The following is a 23,888-nucleotide window of genomic DNA, read 5'->3' as shown; positions in this document are numbered from 1 at the left end:
GAGCACAATTTTACGCTCTGGGCACTGCCGCTGAGACTTGACCTCTGGCTCAATCTCCTTTTTCTGAGCAAGTCGGTTGCGCCACCTCGCCTTGGCAAGATGTGCTTGTACGCTTGCGACTGCTTCTTAGCAGCTTAAAACCCCTCAGTGAAGGCACTCATGATGTATCTCTGTCAAATTAAGCCAGAGATTAATGCTCTATAGACACCAGGCTGCCCAGAGTGCCAGATCAGTGGACTGATGCAGCTCTTTGAACAACTCTGTGTCTGGCCTGTTCTTGCCCATGTCTTTGAGCAAGTCAGCCTGGTAGGCCTGCAAGACCACCATGGTGTACAGGCCCAAACCAGCCTGACCTGCTGACACATAGGCCTTGCTTACAAGAGGGGACATAAGCCGTCAAGGCTTGGAAGGTTGGACTAGCCTGGCTTTCCTTCCCAGTGTGCAGGAGGGGAATAAGTGGGCCACTACTGCCTCTTCCACTTGGGGAATCCCAGTAATAGCCCCTTTGCACAATGTGTCATGAAGGCTGCTGCACCTGAAAGGTGCGTCCGTGCAGAGCAGGGTGAACGCCATATTTTTACCAACTGGTCGTGCAGCTCGGGGAAAAAACTGCATGGGACAGTGGAACGTGGAGTTGCGCCAACTCTGTAATACCATTCATCGAGCTGAGAATGCTCTGGCTTATTCGGAGTGGGCTACACAAGTTGGAGCTTCTCGACCGCCCGAGAGAGAACCTGTGTTAGCTCGGTTTCAGAGATTTTACTACGGTTTTTCCAACAAACCAACAAACTCATTGGCTGAGTGAGACACTTGCTCCGGTGACAAATCCTCCTAATACTCTGCGCTCTACATCCCGGCCTCGCAAGCCTCCCTCATGCAGTCCTTTGACTGGTGTCATCCTTCAGAAAGGAGGATAGCCAAAAGCAAAGCGTCTTGTGTTTCATGCGTTCACAGTTAACGCAATCAGTCTTTCAGAGCACTGCTTCCACGTGGGTTCGGCCCAGGCATATAAAGCAGCGCTTGTGCCCATCAGACAGAGGGATATGCTCACAAGGTGAAAAACATTTGCAAAATCTTCTTGAAAAAGATGTTGTTAAGCAAAAGGCTCTAATGTGCTTTACACTCAGTAAAACACAATCACAATGCAATAGTGTTTCAAACACGGAGGTGATAAAGGATATGCTGTTCATCAGAGCACAAGCAGGGAGGTAGAAAATAATCCACTCTGATACAGTTGCAGTTTCAGCGATGAAGCAAAGATGGATCAGAGGCGGAGCGTCAAGCGCCATCTGCCAATAGATTAGTGTGATTTTTAAACGCTAATAGAGAATGTCACTCCTGGGAGTAGTTTCACATACTGTCGGCTACTGACACAGTGCAGTCTCATTTAAAAGGATATGTTACAGTTTTACCACAGATTAAATCAATGTTTTTTTTATCCATGCAGGTCCACAGCTGGTGGCTATGCTATTTCCAATCCTCATCTCTCTTCTGCTGGATGAGAATGCCTTGGCATCCGCTTCTGCAGCCTCTCGCTTACTGCATGAATCCGCCTTAAGAGACCTCATGCGCATTGGCCCCCAACACTCGGCTGTCTTCAAATCACTGATGGCCTCTGCTCCGAATATGAAAGCCCGACTGGAGGCAGCCGTCAAGGGGAACCAGGAGAGTGTGAACACTAAGACAACAGCAGCCCGGGTCATTAGCAGAAGCACGCCCAGCATCCAACTGAAGATCAATTTCCTGTGAATCCAACGTCCGTTTCAAATGTAGCATATGCAGTCTCCTTTTGATTTGAATGACTATTTGAGTGAATGTCAAGGTGTTATTTTAATTTGTCATGATTTTAAAGCTACATTGGTTTATAATTTATGTCATTTAAGGATTGTAGTGTTAACTGTGTCTGTGTTAACCTCTATGAGGAATGTAATATATATTTACTCTGAGAAGGTTAGGGGAAATGCGTTTTTAACCATCAGCGTCTCACGGCAAGAACAGCTCACCCAAGGGGGAGTGAATTTTATGACTTCCATATATCAACTTTTTTGTTTTAATGATAAATTGGATGATTTTTTCTAACTTAGTTATGCATAGCATGGATTTTTGTGAGGAGTATGTCATTGTTCTTGTAAAGCGAATACAAATGAATTATTTTTTTCTGACTTGCTGCAGCACTCTGCCAAACCTTGTGCAACACCAACTGCACCACTTTGAATTTTAAAACAGTCATCTACTGCCTTGACTTTAAGCTCATTTTCAAATATTTTAAATTCCGAAGAGATGGCTTGTTGTGAATGTATTTATGATATTGGTTAAGCATTACGAACAGGTACTTGCATTGCTCTATACTACATCAGATCACCGTACTGATCATTTTAATGCAAATGTGGTACCCTTTCAATACTTTTAGTATTTCAGTTATGCATGGAGATGTGTGCTGTTATCACTTTGTTTCTCACAAGACTTATCCACTGTGCACTTCTAAAGGTTAGACAGCACACGGTCTAAGCAAGTGTAATAGATCTAACCTTGAGTGATTAAAAATATAAAGGCATAAGCAAAGCAAAAAATGTTAAACAAGCAGCACAATAATATTTACTACAGCACTACAAACAAGTTTACAGTGCGAATGTGTAAGTTTCTGCGAATACTGGACCATTTTTGTTTTGTTTTTTAAGTAACTATATACTTCAGGTGCTGCTTTCTGCTTGAAGCAGTGATGATTCCATACATTACTGCATTTATAACCACACCATATTTTTTGTATGTTGTAAATTGTACAGATTAAAATGTAGGGCAAAATTAACATTTATTTTCTGAATATACTGCAGGAATAAAATATAGTTTTGCTTCAAGAGTTGCAGTTTGTTTGCTTCTAAATCGGAGAAATACTGTGTTGCTGGAGATAAATATGCAAATGTTTAGCCCTGTGCATAGTAGTATGTCCTAATTTGGATACATCTGTTCTACTAGAATCATTTGGGTAAAATGCATAATGCAGTGCAATTGCTTCAGAAGCCCCAGGATCAACACTAACCCACTAAAATCTTGTGAGTTAAAAAAAAAAAAAATGTATGCAAAGAGTTTAATTTCAATGTCACAATTCACATTCTGCAATTGTGCAATCCAGGTAAATGATTTGCTGTCTGGTTGTGCGACCTCATTGACTGTAAATGGCGAGGTGTTGTTTTGCGCCCCCTGTCGCTCAGCCGCAGCGTTGCGTATTCCTGACCGCTGCTGCGGAGCCTCGTGATATGCGGAGCCTCGACTACTTTCGACGGCTCTCCATTTCACTCAACAGTTCACTCTGACCTCTACCTTACAAACAACAGAAGCGGGGAATGAAGAACTATCCACCTCTTACCGTCTGACACAACTTCAACCAGAGCCGAATTTCGTCCACCTTTGTTTTTCTCTCTTCTCGTCGTTTGGAAAAAACGGTGAGTGTTTGTGACTCTCGGCGGAGAGTTTGTGTCTCTGCCTGACAGACGAGCTCAGGCCTCGGGCTTTCCTTTAAATTCAGCACGTGGATTTGCCGTTAAACACAAGGCCGCATTACTGTAGCTTTGCGGTGGTTTGGTTTTTACCTTAAATGTATTTTCGGATCGGTCGTGTTTATGGGTGGAAACATATATATGACTTCTATTCATGAAGTAAAATATGTTTTTGATTTAATTAGGTCTATCGAAGTGAAGCTAGCAGGACGCAGTTTAGCTAATCCTAGCTAGCTAAACATCTCTTTCGCTGTCGATAATCTTTTTGACCTTTTTTAAATTAATTTATTTTGGGGAAATATGCTGGAAATGATGGCTTTTGATTAACTAATGTGAAATTAAAAGGTTGTGGTTTATGTCATGGTGAGCAAGTTAAAATATAAGCTCTCTGAACTCCATCAGGAATGGAGGATTGAACGTGAATATATCACTATGTATTCGCTAAAGTAGTCACATTATTATCTTTCATTCACACTTTTGGAGTTTGATGACGGTATATGTTGATGTCCAGAGGTTTGTATGAGTTTAATTGGGACGGTGACTAAGTGTTTGTTCATCTGCTTGGCTCTCAGGATCATGTCAGATGGCTATACATGAAGTTAAACATGCGACATATTATATATCAAACACACGCTGCTTGACGGATATTAGCGGTTATATGTTTTTAATGGGTAGGTGAACTTTAATAGGGGTTGTCAGGCTGGTGTCATGATGACATCGGTTCGAACAAAGTTGTTTTTTTGACTCGTGCAATTACACGCTAGTCAGCTGCCATGGCAAAAAGCCCAAAAACATCATTAAATGCGTGTTTCGCCATGAAAGATCAAACGCCACGAAATGCCGAGCCTTATCAGCCCTTGAATTTAAGCAGTCTGTCTACTTTCCTGTTTGCCCCTGAAGGGCATAAGTATTTGACTATTGAAATCTGTATGGATTGTGGTTTACATGGTAAAGTTGATCTCCATAACGCCAGACAGAGTCTGATTTAAATATTTTTTTTCTGTTTTTCGATCTCCAGTATTTGAGACTTGGGAAAAGCAATTTATTCCTCCTCGTGATATTCAGGTCAGATTATAGTAGCCTACATTGTGAGAATTGGTTTAATGCATCAGTGAAGTTAAACTTGAAGATAAGTGTTGGATGCTATTGGTGTGTTAGATCATTTATAAACAGAAAATTAGAATCTGATTAATTTGAAGGGAGTAAAATGACAGTAGTAGGCAAAACCTTTTTTTTTTTTTTTTTTGTTGTTGTTTTTTTTTTTTTTATTTCTCTCTCACCACAGGGTTTGCTTGAGATTGTTTAACCCAGGGCTATGGCATCAGGACTTGTTTTGTTTTCAGAAGTCTTGGATATTGAAAGCATTGTTTGGCTCACCCTGTGTAACAGTTAATCAAGTTACAAGACCAGAAAGAGCAACTTGGGAGATGTCAGCGTGGATGTCATCATGAATGAAAAATTATGGTAAAGGCATGTGTTGCAAAATAACTTTCTAATCTCACCACAGTCAGGTGGCTCCTTAGACTTTGTAGGCTATATTTCAGAGTAGCAGTGAAAACAATCAGGTTTTTTTTTCTCCTCATCCAGTTAAGATGTGAATTAGATCTATTATTTGAGCCCGTTTTTAGTTGCTTTCAATGTCAAGTTCAATAGGACATTCTTCCTGAATCAAGTACGTCACTTAATCTGTTGATAAGTGGATCTCACTGTTGCTCAGATGTTGCATCTTTCTCGAGCCCATTTATAGCCACCCGGACTGTAATGAAGGACAGACTACTGCTATATCACATAAGTCTTCCACTCCAATGAATTTACATTCATGCTTGGCTCAGCTTTGCCTGTCTTGTCTAGTGAGGGTGTATGTATATATATATATATATATATATATATATATATATATTATCTTTCCTGAGGTCCACTAATAATGTTAGTGAAGTTTTTTTTTTTTTTTTTTTTGCACCAAAATAGTCATCATTTAGTAATATATGATCATTTTCTACCCTGTCTCAGGCGCTTTGTCAACATGCCTTCAACGTAAATGCCCACTGTTTTGGCTAACATCGTGCAGCCCCTTGAATACAGCCATATTTGAAACTCAGTAGGGAGAATGAACAAGCTCCACAACATTATAAAACTAGATTTCAGGGTTTACACACAACACACCTCAAACACATTACATTCAAATATATAAACCTATTCACTCAAGCACAGCAGCACCATAATCAAACAGTCATGACATTTGAAACGGTTTTGCAGTCAGTTTCAGTAGTGTTTTTTAACTGCCCCATCCTTCAATAACAGCTCCTTTGCAAATCTTGAATCATATTGTGACTGGTTCACAAGCAATCCTAGCTGATATTATCCGAAAGCAGAAGTTGAATGGACCAGAACAGATGCTTTAAAAATAAAATAAAAAAATGCACTTGCACATTTTTTTAAAGCGTGGCGTAAGTCACTGAAAATACATAAAAAGATCAAAGACGTCAAGTATGTGCATTAGGTATGTGCACGAGTAGTCGAATACTCAAGTATTCGTTCTGCAATAATTATTCGAATAGTAAGTTTTGCTTTGCTGGCCATATATACAGTGAGATGCATGTTAAATCCTGAACACACAAACTAAAACTGGCAGTTATAACAATGCACTGGGTGGCGCTGTTGAGTGTGGACAAGTTGATCACATTTGATAAGCAAAAGGTTCTGTTAGTACGTTCAGATGGACACCAAAAAAGCAGGTAATTGTGAGAATGTGGCTTACTGCGAGAAAGCTGGGTTCCAGTTTAAATGCATTGGAAAAGTGGTGTACACTTTACTCTCGTATATGTGCAGCTCGTTAGAAAGCAGCGTCCCCGTAGCAACCTAATCCCCGCGACACTTCTGTAAACAAACATGGCATCTGAGAAAGACTTTGCTAGCGGAGGTAAGGGACATTCCATCATTTAAACTGGTGTGTATAAATGAGTATGGTTTACTGAGCATGTGGATATGCTTGTTTTTCTCAACAAAAACATGAGGTACAATATAAACAACTATAATATGTCAAGTGTTTATATTTGTCCTGTACTTTAACTGCGTCATTCTACTTCATTAGCGGTTTCTTTTTCTTCGCTTTGCGAGCTTAAATGCTTTCATTCTATAGTTTTTTTGTTTTCACTCATTGCTTGTTTAAATATTTTCAACAAAAAAACACAGGACATGATATAAGCTTGTTTTGGATATAATTAGAAGCTTGTTTTTTTTTAATGGTGATGCAAACTTTGACAAACTCTTTCTCATTAATTACCTTCATTTAAATAATAGAATATTCGAATATTCGTTTTTTTTATGAGCTTAAATATTCAAATACCAAATTATTGATGAATTTCCATCCCTAGTTTACATTAGGGATGTGCGAGGCTAGTCGACTAAATGGTTCTGATGCTGCTAGTCAACACTAGTGGTTGACCGATATGGGGTTTTTAATGGCCGATATCCAGAGAGTAGGATGACAAATACAATGCCGATATATCACACAATTTAATATAGTAAATAACATAAACATAAAATTGCTAAAAAAAAAAAAAAATGTAATGAACTCTTATTTAGCGCTATATTTACTCAATTTCACACAAAACTTTAACTTTGTAAAAAAATTTATTGTATTTTAAATGTTAGCAATTTCTTCTGATTTCTGTTTAGTCATCAAAGTTTAGTAATTTATTTGTACATGAAGAAATTGTTAATATATTAGGAAGGAAATAACAGTACACACAGTAGTCCAGCAACCATAGATGGCATGTCTACATTAGCAATCGCATTTTATCAAAAAATACCGAATCAAACCAACTGTACATACATAGCATTGTTAATAAGACATTTACTTATAGTGCATGTGAAGCGCTTTTACTTTGAAGTTGCACTCATGCGCTCGTGCGGATCTAGTGTGAGCAGCAATCCCCTGACACTTTAAACGGCCTGGATCGCCTGCTTGGATTTTCACGGACTGACCGTCATGATTTGTGAGTGAGAGGAACTTTTGATTCTGAAGTTTCTGATTCTGGCTGATAGAATACACGCTTCAGAGGAAGATATTAGATGAGTGCTCGATGGGAAGAAAATGCTGGATTTTCATGAGGTTCGTGAATTACATCTGTTTAAACGAGATATCTGCATATTTGCAAATGGTACATAATAGAAGTTTTATTGATATTTGCCTTTTATCATTAGAAAAGAAAGTTAAGTTGCAGGGAACTGTTGAGAGGCTGATAGAATACGTGCTTCAGAGGTAAATAAATGAGCATTCCACAGGATGCTGGATCTGCTGAGTTGTGAGAGGTTGGCTTATTACATCTGTTTAAACAAGATATGCGCATATTTGCAGATGGTATATGATATTAGTTTTATTAATATTTGCCTTTTATCATTAGAAAAGTTACAGGGTCTATTATTGTAGTAACACGATGGCACGTAACAACAAAATGAACCGTGACTGGTCGTTTACATGTCTCAGACGTTTCACATGCAAGCAGGTGATTTTCAGCACCCTCAAGAAACAAATCGACCAAACAGGAAAATTTATCTAGTGGTCGACCGATATAAAGCAGAGGCCGATAAATCAGCCGATATTCTGACGTTTTTCATTATTGGCATCGGCCGATTTATCGGCCTCTGCGTTATATTGGTCGACCACTAGTCAACACTGGAATTAAAAACTGTTCGGCATTTTTACACATTTACGTTTGGCTTTATATTATTACAAATTCTGTGCTTAAATGACTGTTAATGTTAAACATTTTAAATATAATTAATAATACAAATATTATTTAAAAAAGGGGGATATCTGGAGCAGTATACAAAGCTTTATTCACCTCAGGCTGCACTTGCTTCTTCCCTGCCTCACTCGTGGTGTATGCAAAAAAATTTCCTCTTGCAAGACCTGCGAAGTAGCTATGGAAATCACTTCGTAGGTGGGGCGGGAAGCGGATATCCGAAACGTTGGCTTGCAAGTCGCTATGGATGTTTTCACATTTGTGTCCCAATTGAAATGAGCCTGCCCCCATATCTCTGTCATTCTGATTGGGAGATATGATCTGACAACTTTCTTGCATTGACTGCCATAGTAGGAACAAAAATCTCTTCCCATAGTAACCTATTTTTTAGGACTGTTTTTTGCCCCCTTTTTTACCCCCTGGGTTACATTTTACCCCCAAACACAGGGTATGTTCGAAGACGGCTTGCAAGCCCAAATCAAATGAGAACACCCACAAGTGTCTACGTCATTCTGATCAGGAGATAAGATCTGACAAAACAATGGAAAAAATTAAGTCAATGGGACTTTTTGGGATGGTTTTGTGCCCCCCAGGGTGCACCACACCCCCCACCCCTTTGCTCCGCAAGCACCACTAATTAACTACTAAATGAAAAATAACATCAGCTGTGTGAGCTTTTAAAGTAATGTCCTATGATTATTAATAATTAACATATACTGTAGGTGCACAACAGCACAGCCAGACTAATCCTGTCTGTACCTTCAACTCAGTGGTTCTCAACTGGTTTTGCTTCAGGACCCAGATTTTACATTGGAAATCAAGTGGCATCCCACCATAGTAAAAAGTAACCCGTATTTAATGTATCCTGGGTCGCATAATTTTGTTCATGGTTTTCAATTACAAGGACATGCATCAAAAACAAAAGCGGCAGGAAGTTTTCTCTCCCCCCCTTTTAAAAATTGAAGAGCATATTTACTTATTTGATCCCATTATTATCTCGTTTGTTTCCTAATTTCAAACATAATTCAAACAGAACATACATATTACACAGGAGGAAAGGCTCCTCATTACCATGGTTAGGTCAGTGTAGCTAGTCTTAAATAATAGCAATAATAACAAATTATAGTATTTATGAAAAAATAAATACTAGCTGAAACACATCTTGAAACTGCCACTGTTGATATAAAATGAGGTCTAATAGATTCTACCTTTAGATTATTTCATTTGAAACTATAACATTTTGTCAAAATATAAGTTACTTTTACTCATGTAAAATTGTGAAACAATTTTGTAAAGGTGATGTACAATGAAAAAAAAAATTGTGCATAGCACAGAGTTGCTCTTTTCCTCAGTGCTGTTTGGCATGTCAGGGCTGCCTGCTGTTTGAGAGGTTCGAATTGACTTCGTAATGCTTTAAAGGGGTAATGAATTGGAAAATCAAACTTACCATGATATCTTGACATATAAGATTTCATAGCACTATAAAAACACTGTACATTTCTGAACCGAAAACTTCTTCGTTAGTATAAAAAAAGGCTTTATTGAAACCAGGGTGCCAAAATGGCTTGTCTACTTCCTCCTCACTGATACGTCATAGTGAGGTATTACATCAGCACAGGCCAGCCTCTGCATAAATAGATCAATGCCTACTTTATCGTCAACACTGCTTAGGCGCCCACCGGTCTTGCGGTTAGAGCGGTGAGATTATTTTTGGTGCAACAGGAGGTGTCACAATGGCCACAAAGATGTCAAGACGTTGCAGTGCCAGGTTGTGGGAAACTAGATCTCTTGCATTTGCTTTGCAAGGATCCCAACATTAAGAGAGTGGCTGACGTTTATTTTTAATGAAGTCCCAGATTGTGTTGGTAAGAATGTATTTGTTTGCTAGCTTCATTTTGCCGATGATTCTTTCACAAACAAGACACAGTTTGAAGCAGGCTTTGCAGAGAGACTTAAATTAAAAGTTGATGCAGTGCTGACTATATTGGACCCGACAGTGATGTCGCAACAAACAAGTGTGAGTGTCCATGTTAATTGTTTTGCTTTGTATGTTACAGACTGTTAGATGTGTACTGAGTATTTGATTTGATCCTAGTGATTTTAGATGCTCATGTATTAGTTTTAATGCACAGGTATCTCTAAGCAGCATATATTTTCTTGTTCTGTTGGCATGATGGCACAGTTGCCACAGATGCACCTAAAGAGTATTGATATCAATATATTTAGACACTCTTCATATATATACAGGTGCATCTCAATAAATTAGAATGTCGTGGAAAAGTTCATTTATTTCAGTAATTCAACTCAAATTGTGAAACTCGTGTATTAAATAAATTCAGTGCACACAGACTGAAGTAGTTTAAGTCTTTGGTTCTTTTAATTGTGATGATTTTGGCTCACATTTAACAAAAACCCACCAATTCACTATCTCAAAAAATTAGAATATGGTGACATGCCAATCAGCTAATCTACTCAAAACACCTGCAAAGGTTTCCTGAGCCTTCAAAATGGTCTCTCAGTTTGGTTCACTAGGCTACACAATCATGGGGAAGACTGCTGATCTGACAGTTGTCCAGAAGACAATCATTGACACCCTTCACAAGGAGGGTAAGCCACAAACATTAATTGCCAAATAAGCTGGCTGTTCACAGAGTGCTGTATCCAAACATGTTAACAGGAAGTTGAGTGGAAGGAAAAAGTGTGGAAGAAAAAGATGCACAACCAACCGAGAGAACCGCAGCCTTATGATTGTCAAGCAAAATCGATTCAAGAATTTGGGTGAACTTCACAAGGAATGGACTGAGGCTGGGGTCAAGGCATCAAGAGCCACCACACACAGACGTGTCAAGGAATTTGGCTACAGTTGTCGTATTCCACTCCTGAACCACAGACAACGTCAGAGGTGTCTTACCTGGGCTAAGGAGAAGAAGAACTGGACTGTTGCCCAGTGGTCCAAAGTCCTCTTTTCAGATGAGAGCAAGTTTTGTATTTCATTTGGAAACCAAGGTCCTAGAGTCTGGAGGAAGGGTGGAGAAGCTCATAGCCCAAGTTGCTTGAAGTCCAGTGTTAAGTTTCCACAGTCTGTGATGATTTGGGGTGCAATGTCATCTGCTGGTGTTGGTCCATTGTGTTCTTTGAAAACCAAAGTCACTGCACTCGTTTACCAAGAAATGTTGGAGCACTTCATGCTTCCTTCTGCTGACCAGCTTTTTAAAGATGCTGATTTCATTTTCCAGCATAATTTGTCACCTGCCCACACTGCCAAAAGCACCAAAAGTTGGTTAAATGACCATGGTGTTGGTGTGCTTGACTGGCCAGCAAACTCACCAGACCTGAACCCCATAGAGAATCTATGGGGTATTGTCAAGAGGACAATGAGAAACAAGAGACCAAAAAATGCAGATGAGCTGAAGGCCACTGTCTAAGAAACCTGGGCTTCCACACCACCTCAGCAGTGCCACAAATTGATCACCTCCTTGCCACGCCGAACTGAGGCAGTAATTAAAGCAAAAGGAGCCCCTACCAAGTATTGAGTACATATACAGTAAATGAACATACTTTCCAGAAGGCCAACAATTCACTAAAAATGTTTTTTTTTTATTGGTCTTATGATGTATTCTAATTTTTTGAGATAGTGAATTGGTGGGTTTTTGTTAAATGTGAGCCAAAATCATCACAATTAAAAGAACCAAAGACTTAAACTACTTCAGTCTGTGTGCATTGAATTTATTTAATACACGAGTTTCACAATTTGAGTTGAATTACTGAAATAAATGAACTTTTCCATGACATTCTAATTTGAGATGCACCTGTATGTATGTATGTATATATATATATATATATATATATATATATATATATATATATATATATATATATATATATATATATATATATATATACACTATATTGCCAAAAGTATTCGCTCACCCATCCAAATAATTGAATTCAGGTGTTCCAGTCACTTCCATGGCCACAGGTGTATAAAATGAAGCACCTAGGCATGCAGACTGCTTCTACAAACATTTGTGAAAGAATGGGCCGCTCTCAGGAGCTCCGTGAATTCCAGCGTGGTACTGTGATAGGATGCCTCCTGTGCAACAAGTCCAGTCGTGAAATTTCCTCGCTACTAAATATTCCACAGTCAACTGTCAGTGGTATTATAACAAAGTGGAAGTGATTGGGAATGACAGCAACTCAGCCACGAAGTGGTAGGCCACGTAAAATGACAGAGCGGGGTCAGCGGATGCTGAGGCGCATAGTGCGCAGAGGTCACCAACTTTCTGCAGAGTCAATCGCTACAGACCTCCAAAGTTCATGTGGCCTTCAGATTAGCTCAAGAACAGTGCGTAGAGAGCTTCATGGAATGGGTTTCCATGGCCGAGCAGCTGCATCCAAGCCATACATCACCAAGTGCAATGCAAAGCGTCGGATGCAGTGGTGTAAAGCACGCCGCCACTGGACTCTAGAGCAGTGGAGATGCGTTCTCTGGAGTGACGAATCATGCTTCTCCATCTGGCAATCTGATGGACGAGTCTGGGTTTGGGGGTTGCCAGGAGAATGGTACTTGTCTGATTGCATTGTGCCAACTGTGAAGTTTGGTGGAGGAGGGATTATGGTGTGGGGTTGTTTTTCAGGAGCTGGGCTTGGCCCCTTAGTTCCAGTGAAAGGAACTCTGAATGCTTCAGCATACCAAGAGATTTTGGACAATTCCATGCTCCCAACTTTGTGGGAACAGTTTGGGGATGGCCCCTTCCTGTTCCAACATGACTGCACACCAGTGCACAAAGCAAGGTCCATAAAGACATGGATGAGCGAGTTTGGTGTGGAAGAACTTGACTGGCCTGCACAGAGTCCTGACCTCAACCCGATAGAGCACCTTTGGGATGAATTTGAGCAAAGACTGCGAGCCAGGCCTTCTCGTCCAACATCAGTGTCTGACCTCACAAATGCGCTTCTGGAAGAATGGTCAAAAATTCCCATAAACACACTCCTAAACCTTGTGGAAAGCCTTCCCAGAAGAGTTGAAGCTGTTATAGCTGCAAAGGGTGGGCCGACGTCATATTAAACCCTATGTATTAAGAATGGGATGTCACTTAAGTTCATATGCGTCTAAAGGCAGGTGAGCGAATACTTTTGGCAATATAGTGTGTGTGTGTGTGTATATATATATATATATATGTATATATATATATATATATATATATATATATATATATATATATATATATATATATGATGAAAGATGATTATATGATGAACGACAGTGCAACAAACACCGGTGAATGTATCCTGTATGCATTTACATGTTGCACAGTAAGTGTATCCTTTCACAGTTGTAAATGTGATAGTACCAAATAGTGTAAATACATGATGCTGTCATGCGTTACTCAGCATTTGTAAAACACGGAAATGTTGGAAAATACCCCAACTATGTAACAAGATGCACACCGTGTGTCGCGTCTTGGTTTAAACAACAATAAAAGTAATACCTATTACACAAACAGACAACTAAATTACAATGATTACCACGCTGTCACAGACTGCAGTATCCATGGTGTTTGTGGAGGGGGTTAATTCAGGATCAGACTCTGGCTCACATGTATTGTCCGGTTGTCATCTTTTTAACCATCCGAAGTTTTCAAAACAACCTCACATGCACGTAATTGTGGGGGTGTTTACACTTATCCACATGCAAAGATGTTACCCAATCACAGCAGTGGGTGTTTACACTGAAGTGTTCAAGATCACACGCCCCAAAAAAACGGAGCGTTTGAATCAGAGGCACAAAAACTGGATAGAAAATGATCAATTATTCCTAAATTATAACTACTTTTAATGAAGAAAATCACACTAACATTATAAGTGGACCTCAAGGAACATTATAAAATAAAATAAAAATCCAATTCATGACACCTTTAAACTAGAAAAGTTTCACTAGAATTGAAATTGGTCACATCAGTTTTGAGGTCTGCGCTCCGCAATATCAAGAGAAGCCCGGTTGTTGCACGCAAGAGCAGAGCAGATCATGATCGCGAGCTGGTTCTGTTACACTCGTGCGAAAGTGCAGATGAGAAGCCTTTAACTGTTTGCGAGATTATCATTAAATCTCCCTCTGCAGTCCTAAATAGGCTATCACTTGGGCGGCTGACGAAATATCTTCAATGGGAGAACCGTGGCATTGTTCTTTCCCTGCTGTCCGCGACCCAGTCCGAATAGACCACACTAGTTGAAACACTGCGTTAACTCACACACACACACACACACACACACACACACACTCACTTATGTCAGACCCCCTAGCCTCGCTTCTCTCTGACATTTTCTCCGTTGCGTGTGTGTGGCGCAAGTTGACGAGTCTGACAGGCAGTCGAGGAGGAAAGGAAATGCGCACATGCAGGTGAGATTCTCCGTCCGGTTGCATTTTTTTTTCTCAATACCGTAGATAAGCAAATGTATATTGGTATGAAAACTGTCAATTTTCATACCGTGGTATACCGTGAAACCAGTATACCGCAGCAACCCTAGGCAGTACACTGTCAGAGCCAAAGCTCCGGATTTAGACCAATAGACTCTGTATCCTGAGAATTTAGAAAAGGAATCAATAATTCTGTGGAGGCAAGGCATAGATCTAGTAGGATCGGAGACATATGATAAAATATCATCTGCGTAAAGCAAAAGCTTATGCGCCACACCTCCCGCCGCCACCCCTGGGAAATCATCCTCCTTTCTTATCATGGCTGCTAATGGTTCCAGGGCAAGACAGAACAATAAGGGTGAAAGAGGTCAACCCTGCTGGGTGCCCCTATCCAGAGTAAAATAATCTGAAATGAATCCATTTGTTTGAACCGCCACTACCGGGTGTCTATGAAGTAACTTAATCCACCCAATAAAAGTATTCCCGAACCCATACGTTTCCAAAATATTAAAAAGATAATACCATTCTACCATAGCAAAAGCCTTTTCGGCGTCAAGCGAGATGGCATCGACCGAAGTCTGATCGTTTGCCACTGCCCACATGACATTAATGAAACACCTAATGTTATCAGAAGAGTTACATCCCCGAATAAACCCCACCTGATCTATATGTATAAGAGATTTAACTTAATCGGTTAGCCAAAAGTTTTGACAATATTTTAACGTCTAGCTGGATCAGGGAAATTGGACGGTAACTATTACACTCGCTTGGATCTTTGTCCTTTTTAAGAATCCAACTGATCCGGGCTTGTGTCATGGTTGGCGGAAGCTTTCCATTCTTTAATGATTCCGTATAAACTAGCAAAAGTGGAGCCAGTTCTTTAGGCCTATTTTTTTTTTTTTTTTTTTTTTTTTTTGTGACATTGTGACTGTTATTGTTTAACATTCTTAACCGAACAACTGTCATAATAGATCATAGGCTAATGCACATCCTGAAATACACGCAACTTTTCAGCGCATTTTTTGCTTAACTGTGAAATATTTTTAACAACGTCCTGACTGTTTAAATGTGTCAAGTTACTTTTACTTGGTGATTTCCATTTAGAACAGGCCATAGGGTTGCTCTATTGGTCCTGCACTATTCATTCAATTGTTTTCAATAATTATGCCTGTATTCGGTAATGTTGATTCATTAAATGCATGTCATGTTCTATATTTAATGTTGGCTACAGTGATAATGCAAGTCAAGCATGTTGTAGATAAATGTCCCTTTTTCAGTGGAATTTAGCATCGGATTTGGCTGTTGGAAGTATTTTAAATGATTCGCATAAACGCAATGTTTTTGACCGTTTTGAAGGTTTCTTTCTTTTTAGACAAAATTTTCATTGAAACCTCAGTGAAATGAGTCGTTCCGCACATCCCTAGTTTACATAAACCCAACAGTTAAAAATAGTGCAGATAGGAGCAAAAACACGTCCAAGACGTGATTATACTCAAAACAGCAAGACACAGAGTGGGAATCTCAAAGTTATAACTTGACATTGCGTCTTGAAAGTGGCACAAGATGCATGATAACAGTCAAAGCAGTTTGTCTAATGCTGAAAACATTTACTAAGGTGTCCTTTGTAAGCCCCCTTTGGTGTATGAATCTCCCATGAAAGATGAGGCCCATCTCTCTCCTCTTCACCTGTCTGACTGAGTGCCAGTGGGCATGGCCAAGGGTGCGACGTTGTAAAAGTGGGCGTTGATGTTTTGCTGTAGAGGCAGTCTTTGCTGATGGTACTGCTCCTTGTGATGTCACAAAATCCACAAATTCCAAATAAGCCATTTTTGTAGCTTGGTTCAAATAAATGCTCTTTTTCTGTTAAGGAGGAAGTTTTGAGTTCTATTTGCAGTATGTTTTTATAGTAGAATGACCTCTTATGTCTAAAAATCAAGGAAAATGTGATTTCTCATGTCATATCCCCTTTAATGGTGGCATTGTAAGAACAAAAAATTCTGACTCTTAATTTTGTATTGCCTAGTACATTTCAGTGAGTTGGGCTCTTTGGCCTATGCACTGAGTAACTGATGAACTATTCATCATGTGAATGGCTGTTGGCCAAGCTTACTCATCAGCTTATCACAGAGAGTTCTTTTGATTACAAGTAGTAGCCTAGTTTCTAGTCTGTTTGAACTCTTATTAGAATACCTTTCAAGTACATACATCTCAAAGGAGTCATGTGCTCCACCCCATTTAATTCTTTCTTGGGTGTTTTCTTTCAATTACTCAAGTGTTGTGTGTTTCTGTTCAAAGACAAACCTAACAAATGGGAGGTGAGGGTTAAGGCCTAAGGCAACCTGACAGAGTTCTCGTCGCTGAGCCCGTTACATCCTAGATCTTTTTTCCATGCCTGTTTAATTATCTTTTGTTTTTTCTTGTATATCTTATGAAGGTGAAGACTTCATGAGACAACAAGAGGACCAGTGACTGCCCCTTTTCAATTCTCTCCTGCCACTGGCGGATGCGTCCCCAGTTGGGGCTGTGACTGGGTGTTGGGTGGATAGGGTTGTGGGGCGTCATGGCAGACGTAGACCCGGACACATTGCTGGAGTGGCTGCAGATGGGACAGGGCGATGAGCGGGACATGCAGCTCATTGCCCTGGAGCAGCTCTGCATGCTGTTGCTCATGTCAGACAACGTTGACCGCTGCTTTGAAACGTAAGTCTAAAGTTTTCTGATGGGTTGAATGATGTATTATGTGGCCAGTATTTGTCATAATGTTTGAAAACTTGCAATAGATTAAGTTCTAAATGAAAACCTGCAAATTTCAGGGAAGTTTAAAATTGTGATTTTCAGGTCTGGAAAAGACATTTGGGCCTTATGAAACATGAGCAGAACAAATTTTTGTGTAAAATGATGCTTGCGTAAATTGCTTAGGACAATTAACGTGAGAATGCATTTGCACAAATTTGTTCTGCTCTTGTTTCATGAGTAAGACTCACTGATAATTATTAAATATTCATACAAAGTCATTGACATTTCAAGTTCTTGGTATTCTTAGTACTAGAATATTTCATCAACTTGAAATGAATATGAGCGTAATCTCTATAGAGTTATTATAAAAATCTTTATGCCTCAATCAACTGGAAAATTCATGGAAATTAATTGGTTAAAAAGTATGGGAAACCTGGAATGTGTTGCCTTTTATTTCTCCTGTAAGAGTCCTTTGACTCTGTTCTTATTTATATACTTTATTGTATAATTCCATAATTTCACATCAATGATTGGAGCTAAATTGAATGGGCAAATTGGCATTTTGGAGCAAATCTTCAAGTTCCCCATTATGTTTCAAAACTACAAGATGCACTCTAAATATCTTTCCTCTTTCTTGTTTTTGCTGCCTCTCCACTTTAGGTGTCCTCCACGGACATTTCTTCCAGCTCTGTGCAAGATCTTTCTGGATGAGAGCGCACCAGATAACGTGCTGGAAGTGACAGCCAGGGCCATCACCTACTACCTGGATGTGTCTGCTGAATGCACCCGCAGGATTGTTGGAGTGGATGGAGCCATCAAGGCCCTGTGTAACCGGCTGGTTGTAGTGGAGCTCAACAATAGGACCAGCAGAGATCTGGCTGAACAGTGTGTGAAGGTAAATGTTACTATATCTGTAGCCTCGACTTTCAGTTAAATACAGTCTAATATAAGATCTGTTTACTTACTAATTTAAGTATATTTTTAAGTAAATTATGAGATTAGAGAAATAATGTAAAGCAAAAATCTTTTTGAATGCTAAATGCCATCAACCAGTGCGGTCATATCTTTCCACGTTGTCGTCAGGTTCTGGAGCTGATTTGCACAAGAGAGTCTGGAGCTGTATTTGAAGCAGGGGGTCTGAACTGTGTGCTGAGCTTCATTAGGGACAGTGGTCATCTAGTGCACAAGGACACATTGCACTCTGCCATGGCAGTGGTTTCACGTCTCTGCAGTAAGATGGAGCCACAAGACTCTTCCCTGGAGACATGTGTGGAGTCCCTCTCTAGTCTACTGAAACATGAAGACCACCAGGTAATACATTAGCGACATCTAGTAGAAATTAATTTGAAATCAGTTTGTCCATTTGAAATTGTGGATCAGTGTTTTTTCCATAAAATGTTGATTAACCCTGGCTTTGTTGATGAAATGTGATACAAATCTTACATGAAGGACTAAATGGTATATATTGCCCTTGTGCCATTAACAGGTGTCTGATGGAGCTTTACGCTGCTTCGCTTCGCTGGCCGACCGGTTCACGCGGCGTGGAGTTGACCCAGCCCCTCTAGCTAAGCACGGACTAACAGAAGAGCTGCTGTCCCGTATGGCTGCAGCAGGAGGGATGGCATCTGGACCCTCCTCCACCTGCAAGCCTGGCAGAACCTCCAGTGGAGCTGCACCATCTGCTGCGGACTCAAAACTCAGTAACCAAGTGTCCACTATCGTCAGCCTTCTGTCCACACTCTGCAGAGGCTCACCACTAGTCACACATGTAAGATGTAAATTCACAGGAATGTACTTGCCATTTGCTAGATGTCACAAGTACTGTGGGTTCCCTCAGTTGTTTTTTTTTTTTTTTTTTTTTTTTTTTAAAATAGCTTTGTTACAAAATTTCCACATAACATTTCAATAGTACACAGAGACATTTCTGAAATGTAATGACATAATCTTAACTTTGAATTAACTCAATTGTGGAATTAAGTATTTGGCCTGTTAGCAATGCCTTGAAGGGGATGTTTTAAAGTATGCCATTTTAGACACAAAATATTTTCATACATTAATGAATAAAGTTTAGCATAGTGGTGTTTTATGGGATACTTCATATTGATAACTATTATCTCATAAACTAATAATTACACATGCTGGTAGTATGTTTGAGGTTGAAAGTATTTGAAAGTTTAGTTGTTTAGTTTAAGTTCTTAAAAACCAATAAATCTTCATTAAGTCCAAATTTCCACTCTCTTTACATTGTGTAATAACATTAAATTTTGCATTGAAGAAGATTGGTTTGTATGGAGGTTTTCTAAGTACATTTGTGTTTCCTCGCATCCTTCAGGATCTTTTGCGCTCAGCACTGCCTGACTCCATGGAAAGTGCTCTGCAGGGGGACGAGCGCTGTGTGCTGGACACTATGCGGCTGGTTGACTTGCTGTTGGTGCTGCTCTTCGAGGGCCGCAAGGCTTTGCCCAAATCCACAGCTGGGTCCACTGGCCGTATCCCGGGTCTGCGGCGTCTCGACAGCTCTGGAGAACGCTCCCACCGACAGCTTATTGACTGTATACGCAGCAAAGATACTGATGCCCTTATTGATGCTATTGACACTGGTGGTAAGTGTTTGAAATGTGCTGTTCTGAGTTAAGGGGGTTCAAGATGTAACTTTTCTTTTTTTATTTTTTTTTTTATTTGTCCTTTCAAGCATTTGAAGTGAATTTCATGGATGATGTAGGACAGACACTCTTGAACTGGGCCTCTGCATTTGGAACACAAGAGATGGTAAGATTCTTTTGTAATGTCTGGTATTTTGAAGATATTATGTGCCCTAATTGGCATTCAAACAGAGTGACAAATGGAAACTAGCGCAACAGTGAAAGCAAACAAACAGGAGGTTTAGAATAAAGGTTGCTTGCAGAATTTAGGACAGCAGCATTTTTATGTTGTGCAATAACCAGGGTCCCCATGGGTCCTTAATGTCTTAAATTCATTTTTCTAGAATTTAAGGTCATAAAGTCTTAAATATCTTAAATGGTGTAACAAAAGTCTTAATTATCATCTAAAGAGGTCTTAAATTTGTGGATGTAAAAACCAGAATTGCAATGCTACACTTAAATTTAACTTATCTTCTGCATGCGCTGAGGGCTTCAAAGTGAAAAGCACGCGGTCTGGTGTTTGGTTGTGTGAGAGGGACGGGGTTAGGGCAACAGACAAATATTGTTCTCTGAAGAATGTGAATTCACACTGTTGTTGCCTGGTTAAGGTGGAGTTCCTCTGCGAGAGAGGTGCTGATGTCAACAGAGGCCAGAGGTCATCATCTCTGCACTATGCTGCCTGTTTTGGCAGGCCACAAGTAGCCAAGGTAAAGTGTTTTGATGTGTAACCAAGTCTTAAGACTTTTAGTGTAGTTAGTTATTGGTGAATATTTTTCTTATAGACTTTATTACGCCATGGAGCCAATCCTGACCTGAGAGATGAAGATGGGAAAACCCCATTGGATAAAGCTAGAGAGCGGGGACACAGCGAAGTCGTAGCAATCCTGCAGTCTCCTGGTGGGTCCATCAGCTTTCACCTCTCATAACATTTCTTTTAGAGTTAACCAGGTTAATGCAGTCACTGACCATTAATGTATTATGGTGACTCCCATTGGATTTGATGGAATTGGTTAATTGAAGGATTTTAAAAGTAAAGTGTTGTTTATGTAGGAGACTGGATGTGTCCTGTTAACAAGGGGGATGACAAGAAAAAGAAGGATATCAATAAAGAAGAGGAAGAGGGCAGTGAGCCGAAAGGTGACCCTGAGATGGCGCCTATCTACCTGAAAAGGCTGCTCCCAGTGTTTGCACAGACCTTTCAGCAAACCATGCTGCCTTCAATAAGGTTAGTGGCTTGAATGGAGCATCAGTGTCCGAACTACATTTCAAAACTGAAAAGAAAACAAGTTTAGATTGATTTTGTATTATGGAGCCAAAAGTCTACAAGACATTACTCTTTTACATTTTTTTATCAAAGTTTGGTGTAGCATCTTTCATGTTCTTCGTAGGAAAGCTAGTTTAGCTCTGATCAGGAAGATGGTGCACTACAGTTCGGACATTCTACTTAAGGAAGTGTGTGACTCTGATGCTGGACACAACTTACCCACTGTACTTGTGGAGATCACTGCAACCGTGCTGGATCAGGAGGTCAGAATTGTTTTTTTTTTTCTTTTTTTTTTTTCTTTTTTTTGATTGCTTCCTGTTTTTATAGGGCTGAAGTAGACTTTTATGACTGTCTTTGTAAAGCAAAATGTAATTCTCATTGGCGTCTCTACTTCTCTTTCACAGGATGATGATGATGGACACCTGCTGGCACTGCAGATCATTAGGGATCTGGTGGATAGAGGAGGTGACGTGTTCTTAGACCAGCTGGCCAGACTGGGTGTTATTAATAAGGTGTCCACTCTAGCAGGGCCTACGTCAGATGATGAAAATGAGGAAGAGGCCAAACCTGAGAAGGTCAGACTCAAAAGAGCCCAGATTAGGGCTGTCACAATCAATTATTTTGGTTATCGAGTAATCTACTGATTATTCTGGTAATTTAATAGAGTAATCTAAAAAATTATTTAATAACTCAGATTGCATAAGGTTGTCGGTGAAGTCACATTTGGCTAAAATGCATACATTAGCCTAAGTTTTGATGCACACTATGATTGAAAAACAACAATAAAACAATTGTAATTAATTATTTTACACAGAACCCAAATCACAATCTGCAAAAAATAACCTTCTTAGATTGTCTGGATTCAGTGAGATTTATTGAACTGAAAGTGTTTGTGCATCTGTCACTGCATGTGAAACTTTAATCAAGACCTATAGACTTTGTCATTATTTTATGTTGCTTCATAAAAGTCTATATTGCCAACGATTGTGTTGATAAATAGGTTTAGAGTGCATTCCAATGTGTTTTTTGCTGAGTTCAGATGTCCCACGCAGAAATATATGGCTCACCTTCTCTCCCATATCTGCATGTACAGCACCGCAAATAGCATGCAGATGACCCGTGTGTCCAGTCTGTGAACACTGGATATCTTATTTTTGAGTTCTGTTGCATTGCAGTTATAGTTTTTTAGGTCCTGCATTGTTTTTCAAATCTAAAGTAAAGTGCTCTCACACAGCTGCACCTCTTCGTTATGTGTTTGGACCTTTGTCCGTGGACTGCGCCACTTCCCCCTTGTTTTCAAATTGTCAATTTGGCAACTTTGTAATCGAGGAATTGTTTTGAGTAATCAAATTAAATTGAGTTATCATGACAACCCTAGCCCAGATTCACTCCTCCATTGTTATCATACAATATTTATTTGCTTTGGTGTCTTATAAGTGTATATTGAGGACTAAACTACTTGGAAAAATTCAGGATTTGCTCAGAAATAATACCTGTAGGTTGATTGCGCAATCCTTATATGTTGCTCAGGATGATGAACCACAAGAGGATGCCAAAGACATCCAGCAGGGGAAGCCCTATCACTGGAGAGACTGGTCCATCATTAGAGGCAGGGACTGCCTTTATATCTGGAGTGATGCAGCCGCATTGGAGCTCTCCAATGGCAGCAATGGATGGTTCCGCTTCATCCTGGATGGTAAACTGGCAACAATGTATTCCAGTGGTAGCCCAGAGGGAGGATCTGACAGCTCAGGTAGGTCCCCTGCAAACAGGCAGATCAGCTTACCAAAGACATCGTTCATTTTTGGCAATAATAGAATGCAACCGCTAATTGAGCTTCAGTAGCTGATGTTTTCTTTCCGCTTTCTCCCTAAGAAAGTAGAAGTGAGTTTCTGGAAAAGCTGCAGCGTGCCAGGAGTCAGGTCAAACCAGTGACAGCCAGCCAACCCATTCTGTCCACACAGGGTCCCACCAAACTCACTGTGGGCAACTGGTCTCTCACCTGCCTAAAAGAGAGTGAAATCGCCATCCACAACTCGGATGGCCAGCAGGCCACTATCCTCAAAGAGGACCTGCCAGGCTTTGTGTTTGAGTCAAACCGAGGCACTAAGCACTCTTTCACTGCAGAAACATCTCTAGGTAGGTTTGGGTAAATGACAAGATTTAGAATGTGTTTACAAGCAAATAATTAGTATGACTTTATCTGTCCCTCACCTACTCAATATCCATTGGCTTCATTTTTCACAGGGTCTGAGTTTGTTACTGGCTGGACTGGTAAACGAGGAAGAAAGCTCAAATCCAAACTGGAGAAAACAAAACAGAAGGTAAATAAACATTAATTTTAGTAGGAGCTAGTGTTGTCAAAAGTACCAGTACTTCGGTACCAAGTTGGTACTAAATTAAAAAAATGTAACTATACCAGTGTTCCTGCAGTACCGAGCACCGACTTAATTCAGTACCTGTACACTGTCTTTCTGACACACGACTGCTTTCAAATGCTCACACACTTATTTGAGTGTGTGCTCGGTTACTCCTTTTACACTGAAATGCACAACTAGTCAAATTAAAATTGTGATATGTATAATT

The 23,888-nt window shown here is 39.9% G+C and overlaps 2 protein-coding genes across 10 annotated transcripts in view; both read left to right on the top strand.

Annotated features, from left to right (window-relative positions):
• Positions 1 to 2,857, top strand: part of LOC127454819 (HEAT repeat-containing protein 5A-like) — a 45,929-nt gene extending 43,072 nt beyond the window's left edge. For all 4 annotated transcript variants that reach the window (XM_051722266.1, XM_051722269.1, XM_051722265.1 and 1 more), the window contains one exon: positions 1,448 to 2,857. In XM_051722266.1, coding sequence (XP_051578226.1) covers positions 1,448 to 1,749 — 302 coding nt within the window. In that variant the 3' untranslated portion in view covers positions 1,750 to 2,857. The remainder of the gene's footprint in view (positions 1 to 1,447) is intronic.
• A 369-nt stretch (positions 2,858 to 3,226) lies between these two features.
• Positions 3,227 to 23,888, top strand: part of LOC127454810 (E3 ubiquitin-protein ligase HECTD1-like) — a 58,105-nt gene continuing 37,443 nt past the window's right edge. For all 6 annotated transcript variants that reach the window (XM_051722244.1, XM_051722242.1, XM_051722245.1 and 3 more), the window contains exons 1-15: positions 3,227 to 3,440; positions 17,095 to 17,360; positions 18,057 to 18,291; positions 18,480 to 18,707; positions 18,883 to 19,164; positions 19,729 to 19,999; positions 20,089 to 20,165; positions 20,647 to 20,745; positions 20,821 to 20,935; positions 21,089 to 21,263; positions 21,427 to 21,565; positions 21,707 to 21,877; positions 22,833 to 23,055; positions 23,178 to 23,441; positions 23,550 to 23,626. In XM_051722244.1, the coding sequence (XP_051578204.1) occupies positions 17,221 to 17,360; positions 18,057 to 18,291; positions 18,480 to 18,707; positions 18,883 to 19,164; positions 19,729 to 19,999; positions 20,089 to 20,165; positions 20,647 to 20,745; positions 20,821 to 20,935; positions 21,089 to 21,263; positions 21,427 to 21,565; positions 21,707 to 21,877; positions 22,833 to 23,055; positions 23,178 to 23,441; positions 23,550 to 23,626 (2,496 nt within the window). In that variant the 5' untranslated portion in view covers positions 3,227 to 3,440; positions 17,095 to 17,220. The remainder of the gene's footprint in view (positions 3,441 to 17,094; positions 17,361 to 18,056; positions 18,292 to 18,479; positions 18,708 to 18,882; positions 19,165 to 19,728; positions 20,000 to 20,088; positions 20,166 to 20,646; positions 20,746 to 20,820; positions 20,936 to 21,088; positions 21,264 to 21,426; positions 21,566 to 21,706; positions 21,878 to 22,832; positions 23,056 to 23,177; positions 23,442 to 23,549; positions 23,627 to 23,888) is intronic.

This window comes from Myxocyprinus asiaticus, chromosome 17 (genome assembly GCF_019703515.2).
Source record: "Myxocyprinus asiaticus isolate MX2 ecotype Aquarium Trade chromosome 17, UBuf_Myxa_2, whole genome shotgun sequence".
NCBI classification, from domain to species: Eukaryota; Metazoa; Chordata; class Actinopteri; order Cypriniformes; family Catostomidae; genus Myxocyprinus; species Myxocyprinus asiaticus.
The sequence above is the reverse complement of the archived record's forward strand: the minus strand, read 5'-3'. Positions and strand labels throughout refer to the sequence as shown.